The 26,013-nt window shown below is 42.4% G+C and overlaps 1 protein-coding gene across 1 annotated transcript; it reads left to right on the top strand.

The window, feature by feature from the left end:
• The first annotated feature begins 1,581 nt into the window (after positions 1-1,581).
• On the top strand, positions 1,582-25,801 carry LOC130392318 (doublecortin domain-containing protein 2-like). The gene is made up of 10 exons (XM_056602815.1): positions 1,582-1,871; positions 2,811-2,871; positions 6,435-6,511; positions 6,607-6,741; positions 7,251-7,400; positions 7,673-7,727; positions 8,348-8,513; positions 22,015-22,070; positions 22,604-22,936; positions 25,778-25,801. The coding sequence occupies exons 1-10, from the start codon at positions 1,582-1,584 to the stop codon at positions 25,799-25,801; spliced, it is 1,347 nt and encodes a 448-aa protein (XP_056458790.1).
• Positions 25,802-26,013: the final 212 nt, after the last annotated feature.

Here is a 26,013-nt window from a genome sequence, read left to right as displayed (position 1 = left end):
GTTCCACAAGTGGTCTCAGAGTTTGTATTTGCTTTGCATTACCCTCTGCTGTATAATAACCTGAAGTAAAACGTGTGCAAATAAAAGCCATGCAAGATTATTCAAGGTAGTATCTATGGTAAAAAAATACTGATTGCAATTCACAGGTACTCAATCACTGATCTCATACTGTGTATGCCAACATCTGAACAATATATGCGTGTCTGTTTGTTATTTAATACTGCCATCTTGTGGCGTTTTGCAAGAACTACAATGCATGTTAAATAAATAAAATCGTTTCTGTTCAGACGAACGCCTCGCCTTTCCGTAAGCATCATCCTCATCCAAATTGCTGACGCATGTGAAGGCAGAGGAAAGTACTAATGTGAACATTTAGAATGATGATTATGAAAATGTTCATTAGCATGAACCGCATGTTTAAAGCAACCACGCACACATATCAGAGAAAAAGCCCACAATGTAGCCTACTCTTATAATTGCAATTCAACCTCATAATTCTCAAGACATCATGAAACATCAGTAAAATGATAGAAAGCGTTCTTCTCGCTTCAAGAAAAAAAAATATTCTAGTTATTCTAGCTTCACGACAGCATTGCAAAAATAAAAATGCAAAAAAGTTTCATTGTATTTCAGTTAGAACGGGTTTCACATAATTTCTGTTACGAATCCCACTGGCCTGCAGGCCCGTCTTCTATACTGGAAATAGCTCAGTTGGTAATGAGCAAATTATCAGCAGGATGCCTTGTTGTTACGCAACACATTTTAGGTCCACAAAACAAACATGTTATTTGTTCCCATACCTTATATTGTGGAGAACACCCGCACACCCCGACCTCGAATTGGTCCCGGGGCGCCTAATTAACCGCCATGTCGCTTTCGTGCATCACGCACGTTTCTGCAACCATTGAAGTCAATTCGTTCCCCTTTTGCATTGCCATCTTCCTAATTCATAATGCATGCATTTGTTAAAGTCACTAAGGATGTCATTATCGTCTCAATTGTGTGATTGTTGGCCCAAAATGGCCTGTTAGATATATGTATGCGTGTTTCAATGGTGAAGGACATGCACATTTCTGTGGGGATTACGGTGCGTTTCCATAGATACACCCCAACACATGAAGTCCCAGCGTCCCCCTGCCCTGGTTGGCGCTATAGAGACGCACGGCTCCCACTGTCACCTGCTAAGGCTGCAGCCGAGGCGCACTAGTCACGCGCCTCATTTAACCCAACTTCACCCTGCATGTGACACCCAAAAAAGTGTCATTGTAGTTCTAGGTTGATAGGCTTATTCCAATACGTCAACTTATTCGTGCCTGGATGGAGTAGAAAGACGTTTTTGACGCCGTGTTTATTCCCTCCCTCCCCATTCGTTGGAACCGTTATTTTGTTTTAGATTCGTTTTTTCTCTCGTTATACTCCAACCTTCGGCCAAAATGGAGGAGTTGCATTATTATTATGATGGATAGAGCATTGTCACGCTGCAGGAATCCTCGTTCAGAATCTCCGACCTCGAAAAGAGCGCACTTGGAATTGTTCCTCTCTCTGTTTTACCTGCACTTGCATGCAGCGTTGTGCGCAGACATGAATTCCGACAACAAGCCCAACTTCCTCTCCCAGCCCGTCGTGAAGAACATCTTCATGTACAGGAACGGCGACCCTTACTACGACGCGCGGCGCATAGTGATCAACGAGAAGCGAGTGGGCAACTTTGAGACGCTGCTGCGGGAGGTGACGGGCGGGGTGCAGGCTCCATTCGGCGCCGTGAGAAACATCTACACCCCGAGAGGGGGGCACAAGGTGGAGAGTCTGGACCACCTGCAGAGCGGGGAACAGTATGTGGCCGCCGGGAAGGAAAAGTTCAAGAAACTGGAGTAAGATTTATTTATTTTGCTATGTGCGTAAAAGTATCATATTGTCAAACAGATATCATGTTGAGCTGTTGCTTCATGAAGCACTTATTTTCCACTGCAGAACATGGATGTTATGCACTTTTGTGCAGTGTATCTCGCTGTAGACTGCAACTGCGTATTTGGAAATTAGGCCATAGTGGTTAAAAGCCCACAGTCACAATTGTCTCTAAAGCCAGGGGGACACAACAGTTAAGGCCTATGCTGCTTTGCTGACACGCATACGAGTGCTCTGAGCAGTGTATTGGGGAGCGGGGGATCAAAGCCCAAACCCATTTGCAGATAAGGATTAGTGCACCACTGATGCTGATAAGGCTATTTGCCAGAAACCCTTTTTGCTATTCATAGAAACAAAGTGGGGCTTTACCTGATGTGTAAAACCCTTAATTAACTCCACAATGAATTAATGAAGTGAATAGGTTGTTAGGTTGTGGATAGGTAAATATGTGTTTAGTTCCATAAGCGCACAGACACATCTAATTGTGTTTCGAAAAGATGATTACTTGGACAAAGTGGAGGAAAGCAATGGTCCAGGTTCACAGACTGCATAATTAAAGAAAATACAACTTTTATTTTGCTTTTGTAATCTCAGTATACTCAAGCTGGACGATATGCACTTCTGAGCACTCACAAATTGGACTAGAATATAAATGAACCTCTTTGTACTCAACTATTCGCTACATTAGCTAGCATTGCCTGAAGGGGGGGGGGGGGGGAGGGAGAGAGAGAGAGAGAGAGAGAGAGAGAGAGAGAGAGAGAGAGAGAGAGAGAGAGAGAGAGAGAGAGAGAGAGAGAGAGAGAGAGAGAGAGAGAGAGAGAGAGAGAGAGAGAGAGAGAGAGAGAGAGAGAGAGATTGACAAATACTACATGGGTAACATTGATGTCTGTGCGTCTTTCCCACAGCTACACACACATCGGCACCAAGAAGAAGAAGATGCAGATGTCCCAGAATCTGCCCGTGTCGGTAAGCTAACCATGAGGAGACATTTTCAGTCAGACTACAGCATGTCAATGTGTCTCAATCTGCCATGCCAATAATTCAATGTTAATGAAACATAATAGTAAGTTGGACATGTCCACTTTCTGCAGTTGCCTGCTGGTGTTCCGCAAGGATATATTCTTGGTACGCTCCTATTCAGTCTATAAATAAACAGCCTTACGATCTGTTTGTCCTGAAGTTGAAACCCTAGCGTATGCAGATGACGCCATTTTTTTGTTGTTGTAGATGACAGTTTGAAACCAAAGCAGCTGCTGTTGATAAGCTCACCAGTTCAATGGCTCAGGTCACCTCATGGCTGAAAGAGAGCTTCCTCCAACTCAATGTGTCTAAAACAGTCAGCATGTTCTTCTACAAAACCAATAGACCTACCAGTGAACCTCACATATTTGTAGTAGGCAAACAATTGGAGGTTTTGAGGCAATCCAAATATCTTACGTTGTTAATTTACTTTAACCTCTAATCAGAATCTATGATTTTCTCTCATCTGAACTAGTGAAGCTGGTCACAGGCCAACTGTATTATGCCAAAATCATTTGAATAACTGTAAAAACAAGCACTCAAAACACTAGATTACTCTCTTTTTGCAATTTTTGGTTTGCAATGTTGTTCTATTTGTAGATTTGTCTGCACACGTTTTTCTATGCGGAGATTTGTTTGCAATGTCATGCTATGTGTCATGTCTGTTTTTCCTTCCATGTCGTTTTGCTTTTGCTTTGATTTGTGCTTTTCTGGTCAAAACAAGATACCATGAATTAATTAGATTTAGTTTCGTCCCTTTATAACCTTTCAGGACTTTTACTAACATTGATATTATGAAATAGCTTTTTTCCAATATAACTACTGACAAGGATACAATAGAGCTTCATAGACTTTGGTCACGTCAACCAAAACCTGAACAATATCAGCAATCCTGTGTTCTCTCACAGAAGGGTGTCATGCTTTATGTAAGCTTAGCACAGCAAGGTGTAACGTTTTGCCTTCCCCATTCTAGTGGCTTCCTTTAAGAATCATTTAGTTGCCATCTCCGTGACCCTGAATTATTAATGTTGCAGATCATACATCCCCCTTACCCTGTCCTTTTTGAATGCTACAGTCAACCAGACACTATCCCAGCCATAACAAACTGGAGCTCAGATATCCAAGTTACCTTATCAAGCATTATTATTTTAGTATTTTTAAAGAGTCAGCTTATGTCTGTGTATTGTTTTACCATAACAAACCCCCCTGCCACTAACACCCTTGTTTAGGCTTCTGAATTCCTTTAAAACAATATTTTTGCATTTATAAAAGCATTGACTCTACCTAATTAGATTAAAACTATGTTCAGTTCTTCTTTGGTCCTATAATAACCATTTCAAATGTAAGATATACAATTTCAGATGTCAGATGTAGGTAAAGGAAGTACATGCCATCTATAAACTTTAAAACCATTGATTTATTTGGTTTGAATATCAATGATGCAATAATTTACTACTTTTCAAAATGAAAAGCTCATCAGAGAGGAACGTCATCGTTCGAAGCGATCGTCCGTTGCCAGGCAAAGTTCGACGCAATCGTCCGTTGCCAGGCAGGTTTAGAATTTTCGAGCACGGATTACGTAGGCGGTACAATTTCCGCCCCAGGTCCAATTTTGGTGTGACAGTGCCACAGTTTTTTTTATTCTTAGTTCTATATGCGGGTGTACATCCCAGCCTTGTGATGTGGTGGTTACTGTAATGCTCATTAGTGGGCAAGCATCTAGAGAGCCAATCTGGAAAATCAAGTGGCCCTGCCTCCATCCCTCTCCCCAGCTTGTCCTTGCCTCAAGAGGTTCTGTCTTAAAGCATGTCACAATACTTCTAGCTACATGGAGAAAACATCATCATTTTCTTTTTAATCCAATTATTTTAGTCTTGTTTTTCTTTGGCTTGTTGCAGTGCCATTCTAGTGTTCCAAGTGGTATTTGGGGTTGTATTCAATCTTTTTACCTCCTAATTGGGATTTTTTATTTTTTCTCTTTGAAAAGGGGTCTCTTGGTTGTACACAGATTACAGTCACAGATGTGTCATCTTTTTCTTTTCTGATTCACATTAGAGGCATTTGTGCTTGTTTCATGAACATGACTCAAAAGAAAAGGAATTTATGTGCAAGAAAGAAAATAGAAAAATCGAATCGAAAAGAAATTGAATGGTTACCTTGACATGGAGCAAAGAATGGGACAGAAAAATCCAATTCATGCCGTTTTGAACCTAGAAGCATTTTGAATCCCATTGACCCTTTTTTACTGCGCTAAACCTGACAACCATTGATGCCTTGATGTGTCTGTCACATCTCTATCTGCTCAAAATAATATATTTCTAGTTCAAATTTTTTTTAAATACAAAACATAACGGATGTGTAGTACAAACCTGGCATTATTAGCTGCATTTGTCTTATCTCCCTCAAGTAATTTGAATATCAGATTACAACCATACAGTTATAAAGTCCCATGTAGTCATGGATAGAGAGCAAAACGTATAATGTCCACATCAATTTGATCTAAGTCGAGATAAACAGACACAGATTAGATTTATTTTGCATATGTTTTTGCAAGAGTCCACCACGTTGCCATGTTGTGAATACCCCAATTGTCAAACACCCACACTGCTTCCTATAGTCCTCTCACAGGATCCCGATATTAGCGCCACAGTGGGTTGCCAGGTGCTGCGGGACTGAATTAGCGGTACTCATTCTGCCCCCCCCCCCCAGGATTAAGGAGGGGCCCCTTCTCTGCTTCATTATCTGCTCAGAGATGAAGAGGGGACTGAGCTTGTCAAAATGCGCACAATAGCTCTTTATGGTTTCTCTATAGGGAGATATAAAACAAGCAGAGTCTTTGATCTCACAAAATGTACAACGTGTTGCCATAGTGTGTTTCAATACGATGCTTAATGAATGGTTGAAGGTTTTTTCGTCCTCAGTGCTTTTGCGTTAAATGCTCTTTAATGTAGTCATTCGATTTGTTCCCAGCTGATTCTAACCCTGTTGAAACACAGTGAGTGGACGGCTATAATATAAATATGAATTTGAACTAGCGTGACTGAATCTGAAGCGTGCTTGTACTTCAGATTCATTTTCATTTCAACAAGTCAATTGCAGTCTGTGCTTATTCTGTTGAAACCAGCTCTTAGAAGGCTAAGTATTCAACTTTGAGGAGCTTGGTCATGCATGATGGCTATCTGAAAACAAGTGAACACATTGCAATGAAATGCTTGAATAAAAATGAGTCACTGAGTCAATCGAACCCTCAATGTGTTCCCTTTAGTAAATTAAATTGTTAATGCAACAGCAGCAAGCTCCCGATCAATGTTTAGGCCTGCATGAGTTTATTACTATTATTAAAAAATATATATTAGTTTCATCATTTTGGTAACTACACAAATACACAACAATATATTTTACTGATCCACTAAAATAAGAGTTGGTTCAAAACAGGCTCTTCTATTTACCAGGTTATGTTGTATTGTTATGTAAGTTTGATTGCATTTAACGTGTTTCTTTCGTCATAGGCAAAGTTTATTCCGCAGAGGCGACTCATGGTTTCCGCAAGATTTCTCAAACCCATCAGGGACCCATGCCCGATATTGTAAGTGGAAACCCACACAAAGGAAACTTAAAGGCATACATCAGGTGTTCAGTGCTACTCAAATGTCCTGTTTTGCTGTTTTCTGTCCTCTCTAGCGTTGTAGCCAATGGAGACTTGCTGAACCCGGTGATACGGCTGTTGATTCAACAGAGAATGCAATCCCCGCTGGAAAAAATAATGGAGATGATCACTGAGAAGTTAGGCCTTAGAGTCCTGGGGGGTGTACGCAGGTATCCATCCCAACTCCTCCTTAAAGTTAGGTCTGTGTAGCGAGCTAGCTCCTTCTCATCAGCAAGCTCCTTCTCATCAGCTAGCTCCTTCTCATCATCTAGCGCCTTCTCATCAGCTAGCTCTTTCTCATCAGCTAGCTCCTTCTCATCAGTTAGCTCCTTCTTATCAGCTAACTCCTTCTCATCAGTTAGCTCCTTCGTATCAGCCAACTCCTTCTCATCAGCAATCTACTTCTCATCAGCTAGCTCCTTCTTGCAAGCTCGCTCTTTTTAACTAGCCTAGCTCGTTATGGGATAGCTTAGCTCCTTATAGTTGGTTTAGCTAGTGTTGGTTTGCTAGCTACCTAGCACCTTCTATCTAGCTCTAGTTCCTTCTAGTTAGCTAGCTATTTTTTCTCCCCAAAAATGTCCTAATTTGGCTGACATTCCGCATTATGTGTGTTCTCTCTTTTGTACCCATGGGAATGCTTGTGTTTGTGTGATTGACATGTGGTTGTGTGTGGAAAAAGTCTGTACACGTTTGAAGGCCAACTGGTGACTGAGTGTTCCCAGCTGGAGAGCGGTCAGTTCTACGTGGCTGCTGGGAGAGAGAAGTTTAAGAAATTGCCCTACAGTGACCTCATTTTCAGCAAACCCAGAGGCACCAGGCGAGTCAACGGGTAGGCCTTACAGCTTGTGTAGATGCTTCAGAGTTTGTTGTGAATAGTGAGGTGGTAAAAGGACAGAGTAGAAGGACATGTGTGGGTTAGAACAGGTGGTGGAGCAATTGCCATACGACTGGACTAATGCCAGTTCTGATATACGTTTTTTGGGGGGTCGTGTCCTAAAAAAGGTTTGAGAACTTGAGACCCCTGCTATATGCTAAGTTATGACCCTTCTACTGTGTCGGCTATAGGAAAATGCAAATAACATTTTTTTGCTTTGTTTGCAGATCAAAATCGTACTCCTTACCTCCAATTTACAGATTCTCAAAGCAAAATGGGAACGTAAGACCCTAAAATGATTCTTCTTTCTATCTATCTATCTATCTATCTATCTATCTATCTATCTATCTATCTATCCATCCGTCTCTCCGTCTCTCCGTCTCTCCGTCTGTCTGTCTGTCTGTCTGTCTGTCTGTCTGTCTGTCTGTCTGTCTGTCTGTCTGTCTGTCTGTCTGTCTGTCTGTCTGTCTGTCTGTTCGTCTGTCTGTCTGTCTATCTATGCTTTCATTCTTTCTTCTTTTTTTCTTTCTTTCTTTCTTTCTGCTTGCTCTTTTGCCGTCAGTCTTGAGAGAGCTGTATCTGTTTTGTTAGGGTTAGCGTTAGAGTTATATATAATAAATAAATAAATATATATATATAGGTATGTCTGTGCCAGCTAGCTGCAGTTTTCTCCATTGTAGAGAACTTATGGAATAAACAGTTGTAGTTTCTGTTGCAAAAAGCACCCAAAGGAACATAAGATGAATTGCAATAGCCATTCCTTCACCAGACGGGGGTGCTGTCTCTCCATTTTGAATTGCCATGGTTTGGTTTAACCTCTTCAATATATATATATATGTGTATATTTCTATTTCCACTGCTTATATCTCTATTTAAAAGCTCTCTCTCTCCCTCTTCTGCAGGGTAAATCCAGCGGAGGTGGGGACTCCAAGGTGACCCCGCCAGGTCACTCCAGTGACCCCAACAAGGACCACATCTCCTCCATGGTGCGGGAGATCTCCCAGGCCCGGCTCATGTCCCTCCGGAGGAGGAAGAGTGGCTCTGAGTCTCTGAGTGTGTCCAACAACGGTAGGCAGGGGAAGCGAGGGGGGTGGATTATACCTGATGGTTCAACGCTCTGCTCTCACAAGTGAGACTCTTGACTTGTAAGGCTATACCTTACAAATCTATATAATTAATTAATATAATTGTAGCCCTCAGTTTTGTTAAGTGCAGTTTAAATAATATGATAGAAAAAGGAGAAACTGACACAGATTTGTGATTGGCAGTTAGATATGTTCAGTTTAATAATAATAAAATAAGTTATTTTGGGTTGTTCCTCTAATGACCTCTAACAGAATTATCGGGGTCAATTTACCCCAAAATTTACCCCAAAATCGCTTTTAAATAGAGATATAAGCAGTGGAAATAGAAGAATAGTTGACCTTTCGGTGGAAATAGAAGAATAGTTGACCTTTCGGTGTAATTTTGGACCGAAATTTATAAAATTGATCAACAGTGGTATATCCAGTTACAAGTGCAAGCAGTCTATTACTTCCATCTAAAATGCTTGCCCAGAGCGGTAGTTTCCTATTGGCTGTACACCCCTCTCACTTGGTCCTATAGAATCCAAACTACCAGTTTCTTTCTAAAACCATGGCTGTCGTAATTCGAAGTTCTCCTGCTAAAACCTTGGTCTATTTACCCTTTTATACACTTCTCAAATACCAATTTAACCTTTTCTGGGGGGAGGCTTATTGAAGAATGGATAGTCCCTGCGTTGACAGCTGACTCTTTCAAAACACAAAAAAAAATAGCTGTTGGTGTGGTCTGTGTCCTCACAGTTCCAACACTGCCACACATACCCGTCTCTCCATCAGGTCTCCTGAAGACCGCTGATGATTACTCAATTAAAAACACCTGCCACTAATCTACTCATCTCCTCGTTGGATCCCAAGAGCCACGCCCCCCTCCTGTCTCTTTCACAGACCGATCCGAACCCCCGCAAAGCTCTGTCTGGACATATGAGGACAGCACAGCTGTCTAAAATGCATTTCTAGACACTTAACTTGCTTAATAATTCACAAGGCTTGGCCTTTTATGGTCAGTATATGTCAAACATTGACTTTACATCAAACGTGTCCTATTTATCTAGATAGATGAGGAGTTGATCACGAATGACCACTTGTTACACTGCAATGCAATTTGGTCTATAGTGTTATAGCTAATCAGCCATGCTTACATCAATCACCATTACCATCAGAACGCCAGAACGACACTAGTGCTATTCAAGCACTATTCCACCAGTACGTTACACTTAACACGTGTCTCGTTATTTTTGACAGCGTATAAGGTACACCATATAGCTCTACTGCACGGGATCGAATCCACTTATTTACACCTTTGACGAAGTGGGTGTTACCGTGGTTACTCAGAACACTTGGTGTAATAACCTTGAGGCAAGACAGTGAACATTGTCCTAGGTATACAATGTAATAGGTTATTCTTTCTAAGTCGATCAAAGGACCAGGTACAGGTATATAGTGTGACAGGAAGTTTGGGTCTTTTAATAGGTTTATTATGCATATTGGCCAGGAAAGGTGAATCCTATCAACAGCAATGTAAACCAGCGTATGATGGAGAGAATGTTATAGTTATTCTGTGCCCTAAAGATGACCTATATAGAAACTCATTCTACCTCTACACCTTTGTACTCACGATCACTCTTTCACTCTCACTTCGTTCACAGGCTTGCCCTGGTCTTTGTCTGTGAGGTTGTGTGTGTGTGTGTGTGTGTGTGCGTGTGTTTCTTTCTCCGTACCCATCAACCCTTTGCAGTATTTGCAGGACACCTCGTTTACCAAACACAAAAGTATTTAAAGATATACATTTGCATTTGTAATCATCCAATGGCTGACATGGTTCGATTTATAATCATGTGTTTCCCCTTTGGCAATTGTTGAAAAAATTTGCTCTTATAGCAATAGTAAAAATATGAAATAAGGAGTTGAATTGGATACGGTTTGCTATGTAAAGAGATTTTTTTGTGAAAATTCCCCTTTGATGAGGAGAGATGATGTAATGATTCAGAAGACTTACGTAACCGGCTGCCGTCTTGGATCACCACTAGGTGGCACTGTTGCGCTGTGTAAAATAAAATACGGGTAATTCGGTTCGCTGCACTTCCCACTCCACTCTTTTGAGAAACACATGACATCATCCTCTGATTATATTCCACAACTAAGTTGTCTGTCCTCCAGACACCTTTGGCATTTAGACCTCTTCTGTCCTTCTCATTAGCATGAGTTGACCAATGACACCACCCCCCACATCTTTGAACACTGATATGCAGTGTGAATCTCCTATCAGATAATTCTTAGATCCACTCTCATTCATTCACATTCTAGGATTATCGTGAAATTAAACTGTAGACCAACCATCAGCTTTGGTATTTTAATTATCAGATCAAACTATTGAAACTCGTATTTGACATGATTATGCCGTGAAATCTGATTATGTACAGAAATTCTAGGAAATGAGATCACCTTCCATTTTAACACCCATCTTCTCAATGACATTTTCTTCTATGGGTTTACATTGCAGATATAAAGCAATGAATATACAGCATATCTTTTTCAGCACATTATTTAGCCAAAACAGAGATATATTATAGTCAGAGCAGAAATATATCTTTATATGGAGAGCAGATTTGCAACACCCACTACGGAGTAAACACGGCATTACGTCATCTTATGCAAGTTGACAAATGTCGCGGCTGTTGCTTCCTGGCAGCAGATGTGACAGCAGAATCCCCCAAGGAGAGCCAAGAATTGGGTCTGTGGTTCCAGAGAGCAGGCAACTCACATTAAACAAGGAGAAATATGCATGCGTGTCTGTGATTGTGTGTGTCTGTGCATGGATTTGTCTGTGTGTGTGTGTGTGTGTGTGTGTGTGTGTGTGTGTGTGTGTGTGTGTGTGTGTGTGTGTGTGTGTGTGTGTGTGTGTGTGTGTGTGTGTGTGTGTGTGGGTGCGTGTGTGTTAGTGCGTCTGTGCATGACTGAGCCCTCAAATGTTTTTGTCTCTGCATGTGTATGAGTGTGTGTGTACATCTACAGAGGAAGAATCTCTTATTCACAGTCATAGCAGAGGCTTATTGTGAACCTTTTAATGTCACCTCACAAGCCACCGGTGCATCGGGGACGCCGTGCGTCCCGTCGCATTAGCGTCATAACAAAACAAGTTGCATTATGGGGCCTCCTTGGCCTGACATTGACCAAAGATTCAATTATCAGACAGACAGGGCAGACATGATGTTTGACAGCGGCGGGTGGGATCGCCCCGGAGACCACATCGCACACTCTTTGACGTGCTTCAGCGCTTGACCTGGGGAGCCCGGCCTTAAAACACGCGGCCACCGCTCCAGACAGTACTCTGTAGCATAGCAGCAGCAGCAGCCCGAGCGACGCGGAGCGGCGTGGGTTATCTATGCTAATAGAGGGGGCCCCATGAACACCGAAGATCAGATTGCTGAATGAATGGGTGGTTAAATGCGTCTCTCTCGGGCTCTGGCCGTGGTGCTGAAAGGAAAAAAAAAGAAAAACTCATCTCTCAAAGGAGGCTCTCATCTGCATGAAGGTGATGAAGGTTTGTGCGAGTTGAGAGAGCGACGCTGTAGTCAGCAGGCCCCGCCTCTCCGCAGTGTTTTGATAAGCTGACGGCGCTGAGACATGGAGCTAAAGAGCCGAGACGCCTCATGGTGCCTCCGATATTCCAATGGATGGCTCCTTCGAGGGAGACTGAGGATACACAGGGGAGGTGGGAGGGACTGTGCGTCTCAAGTGATAAGACGCATGCTGATAATAGAAAACCTGAGCATTGGCTTCAACACGTAATGATTGTTCTGTCTCAAAGGGCTGCGTTTCCGAGGGATTGTTGGACAGATTGTTTGCTTCCTCTTCGCTCACTTGCGAGATTCCACACGAAATGGATGTTATTTTCCCTCTCTAAAGCTATGTCTCTGTAGAACGTAGGGTTTTACGTGAAAAATAGGGTTAAATATCTTGGCCTTGTACCACGGTCTGGGGGAATGCTTGATTCTGATTGGCTGCAGGGTGTGCATCAACTCCTGATATACGGACACCTGCTAAGTAGTTCCAGTCAAATTGTCTGTTCACCGTTCTCAATTAATGCGCTAGCTGGCGTATCGTATCAGCTTGTCTCAAAAATGAGTAACCATAGCAACAGGAACGCAGTCAAACCCGACGGACTAGAATACCTCCCGTTGTCAAGTCGTAGCTAAGGTCCGTCCTAATTACTGGAGTAGGGAACAACGATCCGTTGCATAAGAACCTTACGGGAGGGTAATGGTTGTTCCAGGAATTAGTCAAACCCTCAGGCGTTACCAGGGAAACAAAGTTATGGCTCGTGAAAAACTTCATATTTGGATTGTAAAACGCATAAAAATATAAATGAATGGTCTTCATTTATTTTCTTTGGCAAGTGACCATGGTATAAGCGGAATAATGCCATTCGAGGTGTCCATTACCAGGAATTAATGGACGAGGAAGAGGCGTGAACCGGTTGCCTCCGCGAAGTCCATCGGGCATTACTCGTCGAGCATTATCCCTTAATTATTCGCTGTGGCCAAGGATAGTCCTGACAGTTGTGGGGTGTTGAAAGATTGGAATAAAAGTTGCATGGACGTCTGTGAAGGTGACAGGATCACAGCAATTGTGTTTTGAAGGATGGTGCTGAATGGAAAAGTAACAAGAAGGAGAGAGAGAGAGAGAGAGAGAGAGAGGGAGGGAGAGGGAGAGGGAGAGAGAGAGAAATATGATCAAACAGTGCAACAGACGAACGGACAGGTGGAAGATTTAGGGTGTTAGGTTTAAGGGGCGAAGACAGAGAGAGAGCTCAAGATGAATGTAGGGACAGTGAGCGAGAGATGGAAGGCAGAGGGGTGGGTTGGGAGAGAACTAGATACAATGACCTCATTGGTATTCCATGTCTGTCCTGTAGCAGAGTTGAGTTGAGACAGGGCAGATTCTCTTGTTTTTGTGAATGTATGATTGTGTGTGTGTGTGTGTGTGTGTGTGTGTGTGTGTGTGTGTGTGTGTGTGTGTGTGTGTGTGTGTGTGTGTGTGTGTGTGTGTGTGTGTGTGTGTGTGTGTGTTTGTGCATGTGTGTGTGTCTCTCTATCTGCCTTTATACAACAGTGACTGTTCGTTCTATCCGGCGCCTTGAACAAGCCTGGTCATATTCTCACACAATAATACGCTTTTCTCTCATCCCAGCGTTACGATGTTATTTTTTTAATAACACTGCGGTGACCGACAGCATGAGGCACAGGAGACCTGATACAATCCAGGAAAAAGGATATGACCTGATCACGCACACGCACACACACACACACACACACAGACAAAGACACACACACACACACACATACACACGTATGCACACACACACACAGACACACACATCATTCCATGAAGGGTGGCGACAATAACACAGAAACACATGCACACACACACACACAAAGACACACACACACACACATACACATACACACACACACACATACGCACATCATTCCATGAAGGGAGAGTACAATAAGAGTCCAACAGAATGAGAGGAGGAGAGGTCCACGGGGTGGACGTAAAGTGAAGGTATTAAGGAGGAGTTCGGCAGAGCGACGGTGGAACAGGAGAGAAAAGAGGGCGAGACCGTTCATTCAAGAACACATTCAACGAGACAGAGCACCGACACAGAGGAGGAAGCGGAGGAAGGACATCATTGAGGCGTCACATAAGAGAGAGCTGGGTTGCTATTGAACGGTGTCTGAACAGTCACGGAGAGGAGTGGAGGCTAATGGAAGAGGAGAGAGACACAGATGTTTGTCCACGAATAGTTGTCCCTTTCCCAGAGAGCCGATCCATATTGTGGTGTTACTATTCACATGCATTCACGCCTAATAACATGTTTGCGAAGTGCGCCTCCTTTTATCTACTAATCCATTTTCTATTGATCGGCTATCCTAGTTGATCTTTAAAGAGTGAAAGACAGCAATTACGACAGGAATACAAACGTGTAGAATAGAGATTGTTGACTTTGTGTGTTGTTGAGAATAATGTGTTAGAATCCTGAATGCCGAATACAGAAATGCATGATTAAAGAACAACAGTTTTAGGGGAAGGTTTTTCACAAAGCGATTTTTCCTCTTTTTAAACCCATTTTTAGCGAGTGAGAAAAGCAAGAGCACCACTTTGTTATTAAATCCGATTGGCAGGAGTTTCTCATACAACGTAAGGAGCCCTATGTGGAAAATCAATTACTTCCCAGCAAAGGCCATTGCGAATCCATCCTTGAGTAGTTTGATGGCCTCACAAAGCCACATGCATTTTGCACCATGGCAACTCCTGTTGCGACTCTGATCCCCACATCAATAGCTGTCCCATGATGACGACGTCCCCTAGGTCGACTGGAGCTCATGACCCCAGGGCCAGGGAGGCCCGGGTAGCCCATGGCTAAAGAACATATCCCCCAACCCAGGCTGTCTTCCTTGGCTGGACGTCTCTGTCCTGTTGGGTCTATGCGTTTGTGTGCACTTGTAGGTAGTGTTTTAGTGTTGGGGGTGTTTAGTCTGATATAATAGACTGTGTTGGCCAGGGAGCAGACCCATGGGGAAGAAGGATGTGTCTCAGAACGGATGTCTGACTGTGGTTGGGAGGCTTACTGGAGGCAGGAATGAGAAGATACCCAATTTTCAGGCAGAAGTAAACAATGCAAAACATCACAAAATGCCTGTTTGTTAGATGTGTGCTTGTATAATCATGGTTTATGTTTTGTGTGTGTGTGTGTGTGTGTGTGTGTGTGTGTGTGTGTGTGTGTGTGTGTGTGTGTGTGTGTGTGTGTGTGTGTGTGTGTGTGTGTGTGTGTGTGTGTGTGTGTGTGTGTGGTTGTGTGTGTGTATGCCACTATATACTGTTGGCACTATGGGTACCGTTTTAAAAAGCCATGTGTAAATCCATGCATATGTATGTAAAACCATCCCAGATTGTTGTGTGTGTGACTGCGTGTCACCTCTCTGTCCTTCCCCATCCTCTCCTCTTTCTTCTCCGTCTCTTTTCTTCTCCTCTTTGCGGCTCAGTAAGAGTTCAACACACACACACACACACACACACACACACACACACACACACACACACACACACACACACACACACACACACACACACACACACACACACACACACACACACTCACACCCTATATATGATTCTTTGATGCCGGATTAGTGGATTTAAGAGCAGGGTAGATATACTAATCTGGCAGATTAATCGCGTAACAAGTGTTTCAGACATCACATACAACTCTTGCGCCAGGGCCTAGCTGTGAGGCACGCACACAGACACGTACACACACACACACACACACACACACACACACACACACACACGGGCATACACACTCAAAAGGGTAAGTGCTACGTGTGACACTTTCAGTGACACACTCTTTTCTCTTCTCTCCCGATGTCTGCCAACTCTAATATAACCCTCTCCGCCGAGGATTTAGGAGTTGAGCTTCACACACGCGGCGCCTGAAGAGACTGCGATAGTAGACATCTAAGCAGCACAGACTGTGTTGACGCAGAAACGGAGAGACACGGAAACGAATGGGCAACGCAAATAACGTCTGTTAGAGAACGGAACGTCGGCCATTTTCGGAGGGAGAATTGCCGGTGTTTTTTGAGTGTGAGGCTTGAGGGGGAAGGTGTGTGGAGGGTCTGTCTTTGAGAGGAGAGTGTCATTAGGAGCTTTGGCATTGATACGGTTGGGGGTTTGTTGGGGGTTTGAGGTCGTATGAGCCGATATCCAATTGATTTAAGGTTGTGCTCGTGTTGTATGGCTTTCCATTCTATCGTTCATTCTTTATTTTTTTCTGAAAAAAATGCAATTATTTGATATTAGAGCCATCTGCTCCTCTTCACTAACAGAGAAAAAAAAAAGAATACAAATTTTAAGAGTTCCTGTTTTCACTTATACATTTCCTTTGGAAGCAATGAACTACTATGAACACAAAGTACATATCTATTGAAGCAGTTGGTTGGCATTGGAATACAAATTCAATGTACTAGGAATACTTGAAATGGTTCTTTGTGTAGTCTTGTCTTTGATTTCACGCATCGTTATCTGATAGCTGTGTGTGTGTGTGTGTGTGTGTGTGTGTGTGTGTGTGTGTGTGTGTGTGTGTGTGTGTGTGTGTGTGTGTGTGTGTGTGTGTGTGTGTGTGTGTGTGTGTGTGTGTGTGTGCGCGTGTGTGTGTTTCTGCACGCCTTGTGTTTGGTTGGTGAGCAACAATGTCTCCATTTTTTTTGTGTGCATGCTTGTGAATTTGTGTCTCTGTGTTTGTGCCTTTGTGTGTGGGTGTGTTTTACAACATGAAACTAGTTCAATGATATTCCAAAATCCAAGTCACTGAAAATACAAACAAAGTAATAATAGGCAAACACAAAAACAAATACACACATAAACGCACAAACAAACACACACACACAAAGGAACACTATTATTTTCTTATCGTAACATTCAAGACAAACAAAGAGTGAAAAAGAAAGTACCCATCACTTTTCTACATGGGCCTATTTTCCCTCAAGTCTTTGTGGACATTTAATTTCTCACAATGTTAATTATAATTGTTTTGGAAGGACTTCAGCAACCAAAGAGCAGTTTGGCTTGAGGGGAAAAGAAATAGAGGTTTTACAGAATTAATCGTAATTGTTTTGGCATGCATAGCTGTAGTTTGTTTAAGCCAGTGTGAATGATGGAGAATGGAGTCAATTAAGTAGTGAACATCGCTATCTTTGCCATACGCTCATTAGCTATGATTCCAACTGCGTTATTATCAACACCTCCCGTATTCTGGTTGAAGGAGAGCGTGACATATAGGGAAGGAGAGAAAGAGGTGTGTTTGTGTGTGTTTGTGTGTTTTTGTGTCTGTGTCCTTGTGTGTGTGGTTGTGTGTATCGAGAGTCTGAGGCAGACAAGCTCAAATCTTGGTGAACAGAGCATTTCACTTTTATTTTTCTTCATATTCGTTTCGACCAATCATGTGGCTGGAGGCAGGGATCTGTAAGTGTGTAATTGGCTAACACAATCTCAGCCAGCACTAGTAAACTGTTGAAAAGGAATTTAAATACCAAAATTGCCTTCTGGAACCTTCATCCCTTTGCGCAAACCGGTTTCTCATCGTTAGAATATCTCTGTAACAAAAGTCACAGAAATTCCGGCTAAAACATGTCAGATGTCCGGATCCAAGGTTCGGTTTTCCATGAGAGGTTTTTCATTGTCCGAAGGCTGAATCAATGCTATCAACAGAACTCGACCACACTGAAGTGAGGGCGGGCTCGCTTTCGTTGTGTCCTAAGAGTAATGTCTGGTAGCTGAGGCTGAGCTGTGACTGCAGAGCTGGGGAGCTCGGTGGCGCAGTGGTGCCACTTAATGGCGCCATGCGGCCATATGTTGTGTTGGCTTCAACCAGCTTGGGATGGGACAAGGGCGGGGGTGTAACCAAGCGTTGCTAAGCCGAAACACCCATGAGGTCTTCTTTTTGTTGCAGTGATGAGCAACAGATATGTTGTGAAGTGGGTGACGGTGTGTTACCATGGTCTTGTGCGTGTGTAAGAATATCCTCGGATTGAACGGAGTTCATATCCCACGAAAATTCTCCCGAGAATGTACAGTATGCTAATATCGTAAACATTGAAAACACAAAGCAAACGCTTGCATGGTTTCAATATACACTGTGTAAGTGGTAAACGTTCAAACTGTTGTTGGATTGTTGTCCATATTGCTCTATCACGTTCACTCGTAGGAATGTACAGAGATGTTTTTTTTTCAGAAGATCAAAGGGAACTTCAGCCTGGAGACCACACTGAACGACTGACCCCGTATTCCGTCACGCTGCACGGATCAGTCTGGAGCTGATGCCGCCAACGGCGATCACACTGGGCGGGACAACTTGCCTTGACAGACACACTCCTTCAGCCAATCAGCGTAACCAAAAATGACATCATGGTACTTTATTCAGTGGATACACAGAATAAAGAAGCATGACGAAAAAGTATTTTCCGATAAGCAAATCTGCTAGGTTCATACTCTTGATCTTATCTAAGAGTTGTTATTGAGCCGATTACAGCCATAACTTCACTTATGGCTGTGTTTACTCTACTAATATTACTGTTAGCGCTGGTTGATTCAGGAGACGCCATTATTGTTTTGCCAGTAGCAAAACAGTTATTTATTTCACGTCATTTACTATGACGAGGTCCCTGATTTGCCCGGCTATGTCATCAACTGAAAAACAGTCCCTGATTGGCTAAGATTAAATTGTGATATCTCAACATTTTTGAGTAAACAACTGAATGTGAGGTCATATGATCAGGAGGGTCTCCAGGCTAAGGGAACTTGGGAGGGAGGAATGATAAATGGACATAATGGAAGTTGACCGGGATTCAGTGCATTTCACCAAAGAACCTCCACACTCATTTCACTCTTAAGTTCGATGTATTCATTGTCAACCGTTCAATCTTTGAAAGCATGCTGGAGTTATGGCAAATTTCTTCTTTTTTCTTTTTAAATACAATCAAGGAAGCGATCAATGCTATTTGAACCATCCAGAGGATTTCATCAGTCATGGTTATAGTGAAATCATTAAGTGTTGGAGAGGCCTCCTTGGGGAAAACAAATGAAAGAACTACCGAAGATAAAAAAAAAACAATGAATATAATCTCCAAAGTGCCACTCAAACATGTCCTATTTGTTTTACTTAATCATGTGTCAGACTTACAAATTGCTAAATGAAAAATGTGAGTCTTCAATGAACACAAAAGAAACCGAATCTGCAAAAGCAGTTGACATTGGGCTGTGTTCCAAATTCAAGGTAAACTACTTGCACTCGGAACACTTGAAATTGCTTTTGTGTGTGTGAGTGTGTGTGTGGGGGGGGGGACTTTTCACACACACACACACACACACACACACACACACACACACACACACACACACACACACACACACACACACACACACACACACACACATGGACACTCAAACACAGACACACACACAGACACACACACAGACACACACACAACACACACATATACAGACACACAGTGAGACACACATACACACACACACACACACACACACACACACACACACACACACACACACACACACACACACACACACACACACACATTGGAGAGAAAGGCGAGACTGTTGTAAATATTGGTCTTAATTTGATTTAACTTTTTTCAGGAGGCAGTGGCATAGCCTCAAATCACATTAAAGATGTTTAGAGTGCTAGTTTCCTCTCTGCTGCTTACTGCCTACACTCAATCACTTGGCTCCCTCCACATTAATGAATGCGCTCCATTTCCATAAAATATCCTTTAAGAAGTCAATTACGATTACCGCAACGTTTCATCTCTGCTACCAGCCAAACTTCAATCAAGTTTCGCATTTAAAAATGCATTAAAAATGTCCCCTTAAACTCGTCTAATCTGCGACCGAGCAGTCTGTGTTTCTTTGTTCACACGCTGAGGATAAGAAGCTCGCATTAAAACGGGGTGAATACAGTTTTTTAAACATTTCCTTGCCCACTTCTGACACGTATGATAAGAGGAGTCTGTTTTGCATTGTTTAATTTTGAAAAATAACAAGCATGTAATTGTGTTGTTTATTAGAGCATTCTGTTGTGTTACCCCAACGCTAGGAGTTAATTACTCTGGCCCTGGCATTCATTTTGGTTCGGAGAAGCACGATAAAAGACCTGCAATTAATTTTGCACCGAGACAAAACCTGTTTTGCCTCCTTGATTGCTTCTTGTTTTCATGAGCGTTTTCTTGTCACACAACGTCAAACCGTGTGCTCATCCTGACATCCCCCTGAAGATGGTCCTTGGAATAAGCGCCGGCCTTCTGTGAGGCTTGGTTGTGCTTGGACGCGGTGCTGTACTCCACAATGATGTTGTTAGATCTGCATGCATTAACCGGCGTGTCACTTGAATCAGCTTGTAAAAGGGTTGACAGGAAACAAGGATCCCGGGTCTCGAGGAAAATGGGAAATGAATCTATAATTGCCTAATCATCATTATCTCTCTGCAAAATAGTTGTATTTATAATTTATTCATGTGTGTACATATTTATTTTCCGTTACAAATCTTTAAGCTGAACTAGACTGTGTTTATAATCTATCTCTATTTAATCTACAATACTCTACTGCAGAGATGCAAAGTGCATTAATAAAGGACCAGCATAGAGGGGACACCCAGAGGGGAGGAGACTTTAATCTGTCTGAGAGGGCAAAATAGGGTTGGTCTAATAGCAGTCATAACTTTAATAGTCGAAGGTCATGATCACCCGAATCCAATGCAATGCAGTCTTTCAAAATATGGCTGGGCACTAATGATGTAAACATAAGTAAGTCTATTGCTCTACATAGTTATATGGTCATCATACCAGTAGTGATAATGAGGATGATGGGGAGGTTGATACTGATTAATATGTGGTTTATTACAGTGCTGGAGTCATAGCTGGAAACATTATCTCATTAACAAACCTAACGATACGCATGTAAGTCTTATGGCATTATATGCCCTTCACAGTTAACATCCATCGCATGATGTGTTTATTTTGTTTTTTCTAATGCACTTATATGATTGCAAATACGACTTCCAGTGCCCCCCCTGTTCATTCATTGTCAGGGCAGGTTGTTTACATGTATTAAATATGGCGTACCTCTTATATCCACAAGGTGGTACTGTTGCTGCGTGTTGTTCAACACACGTCTAAATCTATGTTCTCAACACAGCAGATTATAATTATTTTTACAAGAAGCATACATAATAGCACCATATGCTATTAAATGATTGTATTTTGTAATCAAAATCTTCCATTCAAGTTGTTTATCTTATAATGACTGTTATTTTTCATTTGAAGCATTTAATGCATTTGCCAAATTAATCAGCATTTTCACAATGTAATGCATATATGAGTTCAACTCGGGTAACATCTAGTAAGATGATTTACAGTACTTTTCAAAGAGGCAGATAAACCTGAATATATCGGGGGGGGGGGGGAGCCAATATATATAGAAAGTAATCCAGGCAAACACCCAAGAATAACTTATTTCACTTCAACCTCTGCTCATACTTCCATGTGATTTTGGCTAGCTTGAGCCTGCTAAATCTCAAATACAATCAATTCCCTAACACTGTGCCGCTATCTGTGAACACCTTTCACTGGAACATTTCCCCGCCTGGCTGTTTAGGACATGCTATCGGCTCTATGCAATAGCTTAGCCATTTACTCAGAGCAATTTATTTTTGTCACCTCTGTGTCACAGGAATCTTTCAGCAACACTAAATCCTTTGTATGTGACAGAATAAAGATTGTCTTTTTTCGTTTCTTTTTTTTTTGTGTGCTTACGTCTGATGTAGGTGAGGAAAAGAAAGAAGAAATAAAGAAATAAATAAGGGGAAACGCCATGATTTTCTAAAAGCAAACCCTCCGTTTTCTTCCCAGATGACACAGGGTCAAAGGTCGACGATGGGGACCAGCCAGCCCAGAATGGAGAAGAGGTAGAGGCTAACATCTCCTTTAACACACACGTATCCCTTTAGACCACGCTCACTGCCATGACCGCCACATGCTATTGATTCATATCAGTACTGCCCTGCGGTCACAAACAAAGCTTACCGTGAAGTCCACAGAAAATATATGTCGCCCAGTCCGCCATTAATACCACCTTGAACTTTCTACTTTCGGGATTTACAAAGTCCTTTGTGGACCTCTTTTGTGATTTTTGTGTCATATCAAGGACGATTCAACACAGGACATTGTAATTGTTTTCTAGGCAGCTGGCAGCAGGGAGAAAACTCCTTCTTCTGCTGAAAAGGCCAAATCAGACAAAGGTGAAGAAGACAGCCGTACCAACGCAGGGACAGCACATCAAGAGGTGGTGGAAGAGAATGGAGGAGAGGAGGAGAAGGAGGAGGTGAAAGAGGAGGTGAAAGAGGAGATGAAAGAGGAGGTGAAAGAGGAGCTGAAAGAGGAGGAGGAGGAGAAGGAGGAGGTGAAAGAGGAAGAGCAAGGTGCTGATGCCACTGATAAGTCCAGTGGAGACTTGACCGATGATGTCAAGGAGACAAAAGAGGAAAAGGGAGCAGGAGCAGTAGGAGAAGGAGAGAATGACGTGAAGGCAGGAGAGGAAACCGGGGCCAGGCCAGATAGCAACAGCAGCAACAGCAGCAACAGCAAAGGCAACGGCGTTAGCAACAGTAACCAGGAAGAGGATGAGACCAAATCGGACGAGGGGGCCACGGAGGGGTCAAGAGGAGAGAACAAAGAGGAGAGGGAGGATAAGGCAGGGGGGGGGGAGGGCGATCCAGCCCCCTCCACAGACGCCAAAGAGAATGGAGAGGCCGATGAGGGCGAGAAGGAGGAGGTGAAGGAGGAGGAGAAGAAGGAGGAGAAGGAGGAGGAGAGGGAGGTGGAGGAGGAGAAGGGTGATACTTCAACTGATGGGGATGGGAAAGGGGGAGAGGAGGCAAGCCTGTCCAAACAGTAAGAGGGTCGATTCAGCTTCAGCTTCAGCAGCAGAAACGCAGGATGCAGAGGGAGAGGAGGAGAGCTGAGAGGAGCAGACAGTCAACTAGAAATAACAGCTGAATGGTAGAAGTTTGAAGAATACAAAATACTTACGGTAGGCAGCAAAGCACCAAGGCTTACGGTCAATGGCCTATAGTCAAGGAGGGCTCGTTTATGAGGTACTTCACTAGATAGTGTTTTTTATATGGAAAAAATGGAACTTGTATCCCAAAGCCATGCAATTAGCTTTTTGGAACAAAAGTCCAATGAAAAAGCAAGAAATTAGGCTCTTACCAGTACAAGTAGGGCGTCTGGTAATACCAGTTATATCCTTCACATATTTTCCCACAATGCATTCTTTCAGGAATGAATTGTTCCTCCATCCCCCTCAATAAAAGTGAAGATTAATTGAATATAATGTGAATTGATTATAGTATGATTGCCAAAATATGTGTATTTTAAATACATTTATTTGAATACTTGTTTTGTGTCTTTCTTAATTCAACCACTGGAATGCCATGAAAGGTAGCACCAAAATGTTAATTTCCACTATAGACCAAAGCTTTTTATGTTATAATATTGATTCTCATGTTATAATCTGTATTATTGTGTCAGTCTGTGATGGTGTTTTTATGAGTGTTGTAGCCATAGGCATGGATGAAGAGAAACATAAATTACATTGATAATGATAATGTGTTTATTTTCAGAAGAACGTATTCAATGTATTCATTTTTTTTTGTAATAGTGCTTCCAGTCGATGGGGTAACATCCTTGTTGCCTATGCTGTGATGGTCATTTGTTTGTTTGTTTGTTTTGTAATTCCTCCCTGAAGGTTTGCATTTGAGACCCTGCCGAAAGATTGTGGGTTTGCTGAAACGTTCAATTGCTCAACTGAGAGAAAATCTGCACACACGTAATTAAAAGGCATCGTTTTAAATGTACATTCTGGAACCATTTTGTATTTATTTACTTAATAACTTTTATCATTTTGTGTTGAGTTTGCCCTAATTAGTTTTCTCAATTAATGTCAACATTGTTATTCTTGCTTTTGTCTCCTTTTTTCTTGTCTTTCTTTGGCTTTTGTGTTCACATTGTCTGGAAGCATAATATTGGCACTTGTTGCCATAATTTATATTGTATTTATTTTGTTCTGTCTATATGTTATTTTGTGCTATTGCAGAGTGCTGGGCGGCAATATTTTATAAAAAGGGTGTTAGTGAGTACAATAAGCTATGTGCAACTGTATGTTCAAAGAATTAAAAAAGATGAAGAAGATAATAAGAGTATTAGACTGTTAAAATACCATCTCTACTTTATCTTCTATATAATAAATACACTCTACTATAGTCTATAAGACATTCCAACAAACAGATGATTTTTAAAGTAAAAAAATAAAGGAACTAAGTGTAACCTGTGTCGTTTTGACTTTCATGTTTAAGTAGGCAATAATTTATATGGCATGACATACATGAACAAGGAGAATCTATTAATAATATGAAGCCGAGGTGACACTTTTATGAAGCCAGTCTGTATGGTTACAGACCAATTAAATGAAGCAAAGTACTGGCTCCATTTTACACAACCCATGATGCGACAGCATCATGGGTTCTGTATGTTGACCTTGACTTCTAAAATGTGATTTCCTAGTCTGGGAACGAGACGTAACTAAGAGCTCTTGTTTAGTTTGCTTTGGAATATGAGTCCCCCCCCCCCCGCTCCCTTCACAACCTTTATCTAGTAGGGGGTGGGTTTAATAAATTAACTGAATAGAAGCATCCAATGGGAGTGCCATTGAGGCATTTTCATCAACGACCAAGATGGCTGCAGCTGATGTGTCACAAGTTTCCTTGCTCTGATTGGTTGTAGGCCTATCAAATTACACCTATTTTTTTGGCCGATTTATAACACCCTTGGAAATCTAAAGGGAACTTGGAAAGGTTTCGAGACTAATAGGCATTTTCAGATTTGTTCTGGCGATGTCAGGATAGGTATTTCCTGAAATCAACAGCAATTTGGAGTTTAAATGAAACACATGATACTTTGGAGGCCCTAACCATTAGCACAACCCTGGTTGGGTTTACAGAACCCTGCTTCTCATGCACCTACCCCACCCCACCCCACCTGCCGACCAACCGGAAGACAGCGTCTTTTAACCAAATCAGTTTCTATGACTGCTGCAGCCAATCGGAGTGAATCTGGATCCAGCCAGTGATGTGCTTTGTGTCCATCATAGCAACCCAGTGGCAGAACAATTAAGGGTGGAAAGGAGAGAGAGAGAGAGAGAGAGAGAGAGAGAGAGAGAGAGAGAGAGAGAGAGAGAGAGAGAGAGAGAGAGAGAGAGAGAGAGAGAGAGACAAAGAGAGTCAGACAGAGACAGAGATAGTGAGCACGAGAGGCAGCACGATTGTGTGTTTGGAAGAGACGCCAGTCTGATGTGTGTGAGTCATACACTTCCACCAGTAAACTTAATGATCCATAAGGTTCTATTTCTGGAAGCCTCATCCATCCTCACAAGGAGTGCTTAAGGCGTGTGTGTGTGTGTGTGTGTGTGTGTGTGTGTGTGTGTGTGTGTGTGTGTGTGTGTGTGTGTGTGTGTGTGTGTGTGTGTGTGTGTGTGTGTGTGTGTGTGTGTGTGTGTGTGTGTGTGTGTGGGGGTGTGTTTATGTGTGTATGTGTGCATGTGTCTATGGGTGTGCAGGTGCGTGTGCATGTGCATCAGTGATCATACTACAAATTGCACATCCAACTGCAGTTACTGACATGCAGACTGAGGGTGATGTTATGGTCTAACGTTTCGTTGGTGTCTCAGCGCTCAACAGGAGACAACCACATTCAAGGGTTTAGGGGGTTCATGCCTGCACTTTTTTGTTCAGTTCAAATTGTACTCTATGTGCACGCTGGTCCAAAGTACATGTGCACAAAGTGCACATGCAG

This window comes from Gadus chalcogrammus, chromosome 11 (genome assembly GCF_026213295.1).
Source record: "Gadus chalcogrammus isolate NIFS_2021 chromosome 11, NIFS_Gcha_1.0, whole genome shotgun sequence".
In the NCBI taxonomy this organism is placed as follows: domain Eukaryota; kingdom Metazoa; phylum Chordata; class Actinopteri; order Gadiformes; family Gadidae; genus Gadus; species Gadus chalcogrammus.
Note: the sequence above shows the minus strand (reverse complement) of the source record. Positions and strands in the feature narration are given on the sequence as shown.

What these genes read in the sequence shown, in the direction of transcription:
- LOC130392318 (XM_056602815.1), top strand. Translation starts at nt 1,582, where the DNA reads ATGAATTCCGACAACAAGCCCAACTTCCTCTCCCAGCCCGTCGTGAAG. An exon ending in AGGGACCCATGCCCGATATT is followed by an intron (nt 6,512 to 6,606) that starts GTAAGTGGAAAC and finishes TGTCCTCTCTAG; the next exon opens with CGTTGTAGCCAATGGAGACT. An exon ending in TCTGAGTGTGTCCAACAACG is followed by an intron (nt 8,514 to 22,014) that starts GTAGGCAGGGGA and finishes TTTTCTTCCCAG; the next exon opens with ATGACACAGGGTCAAAGGTC.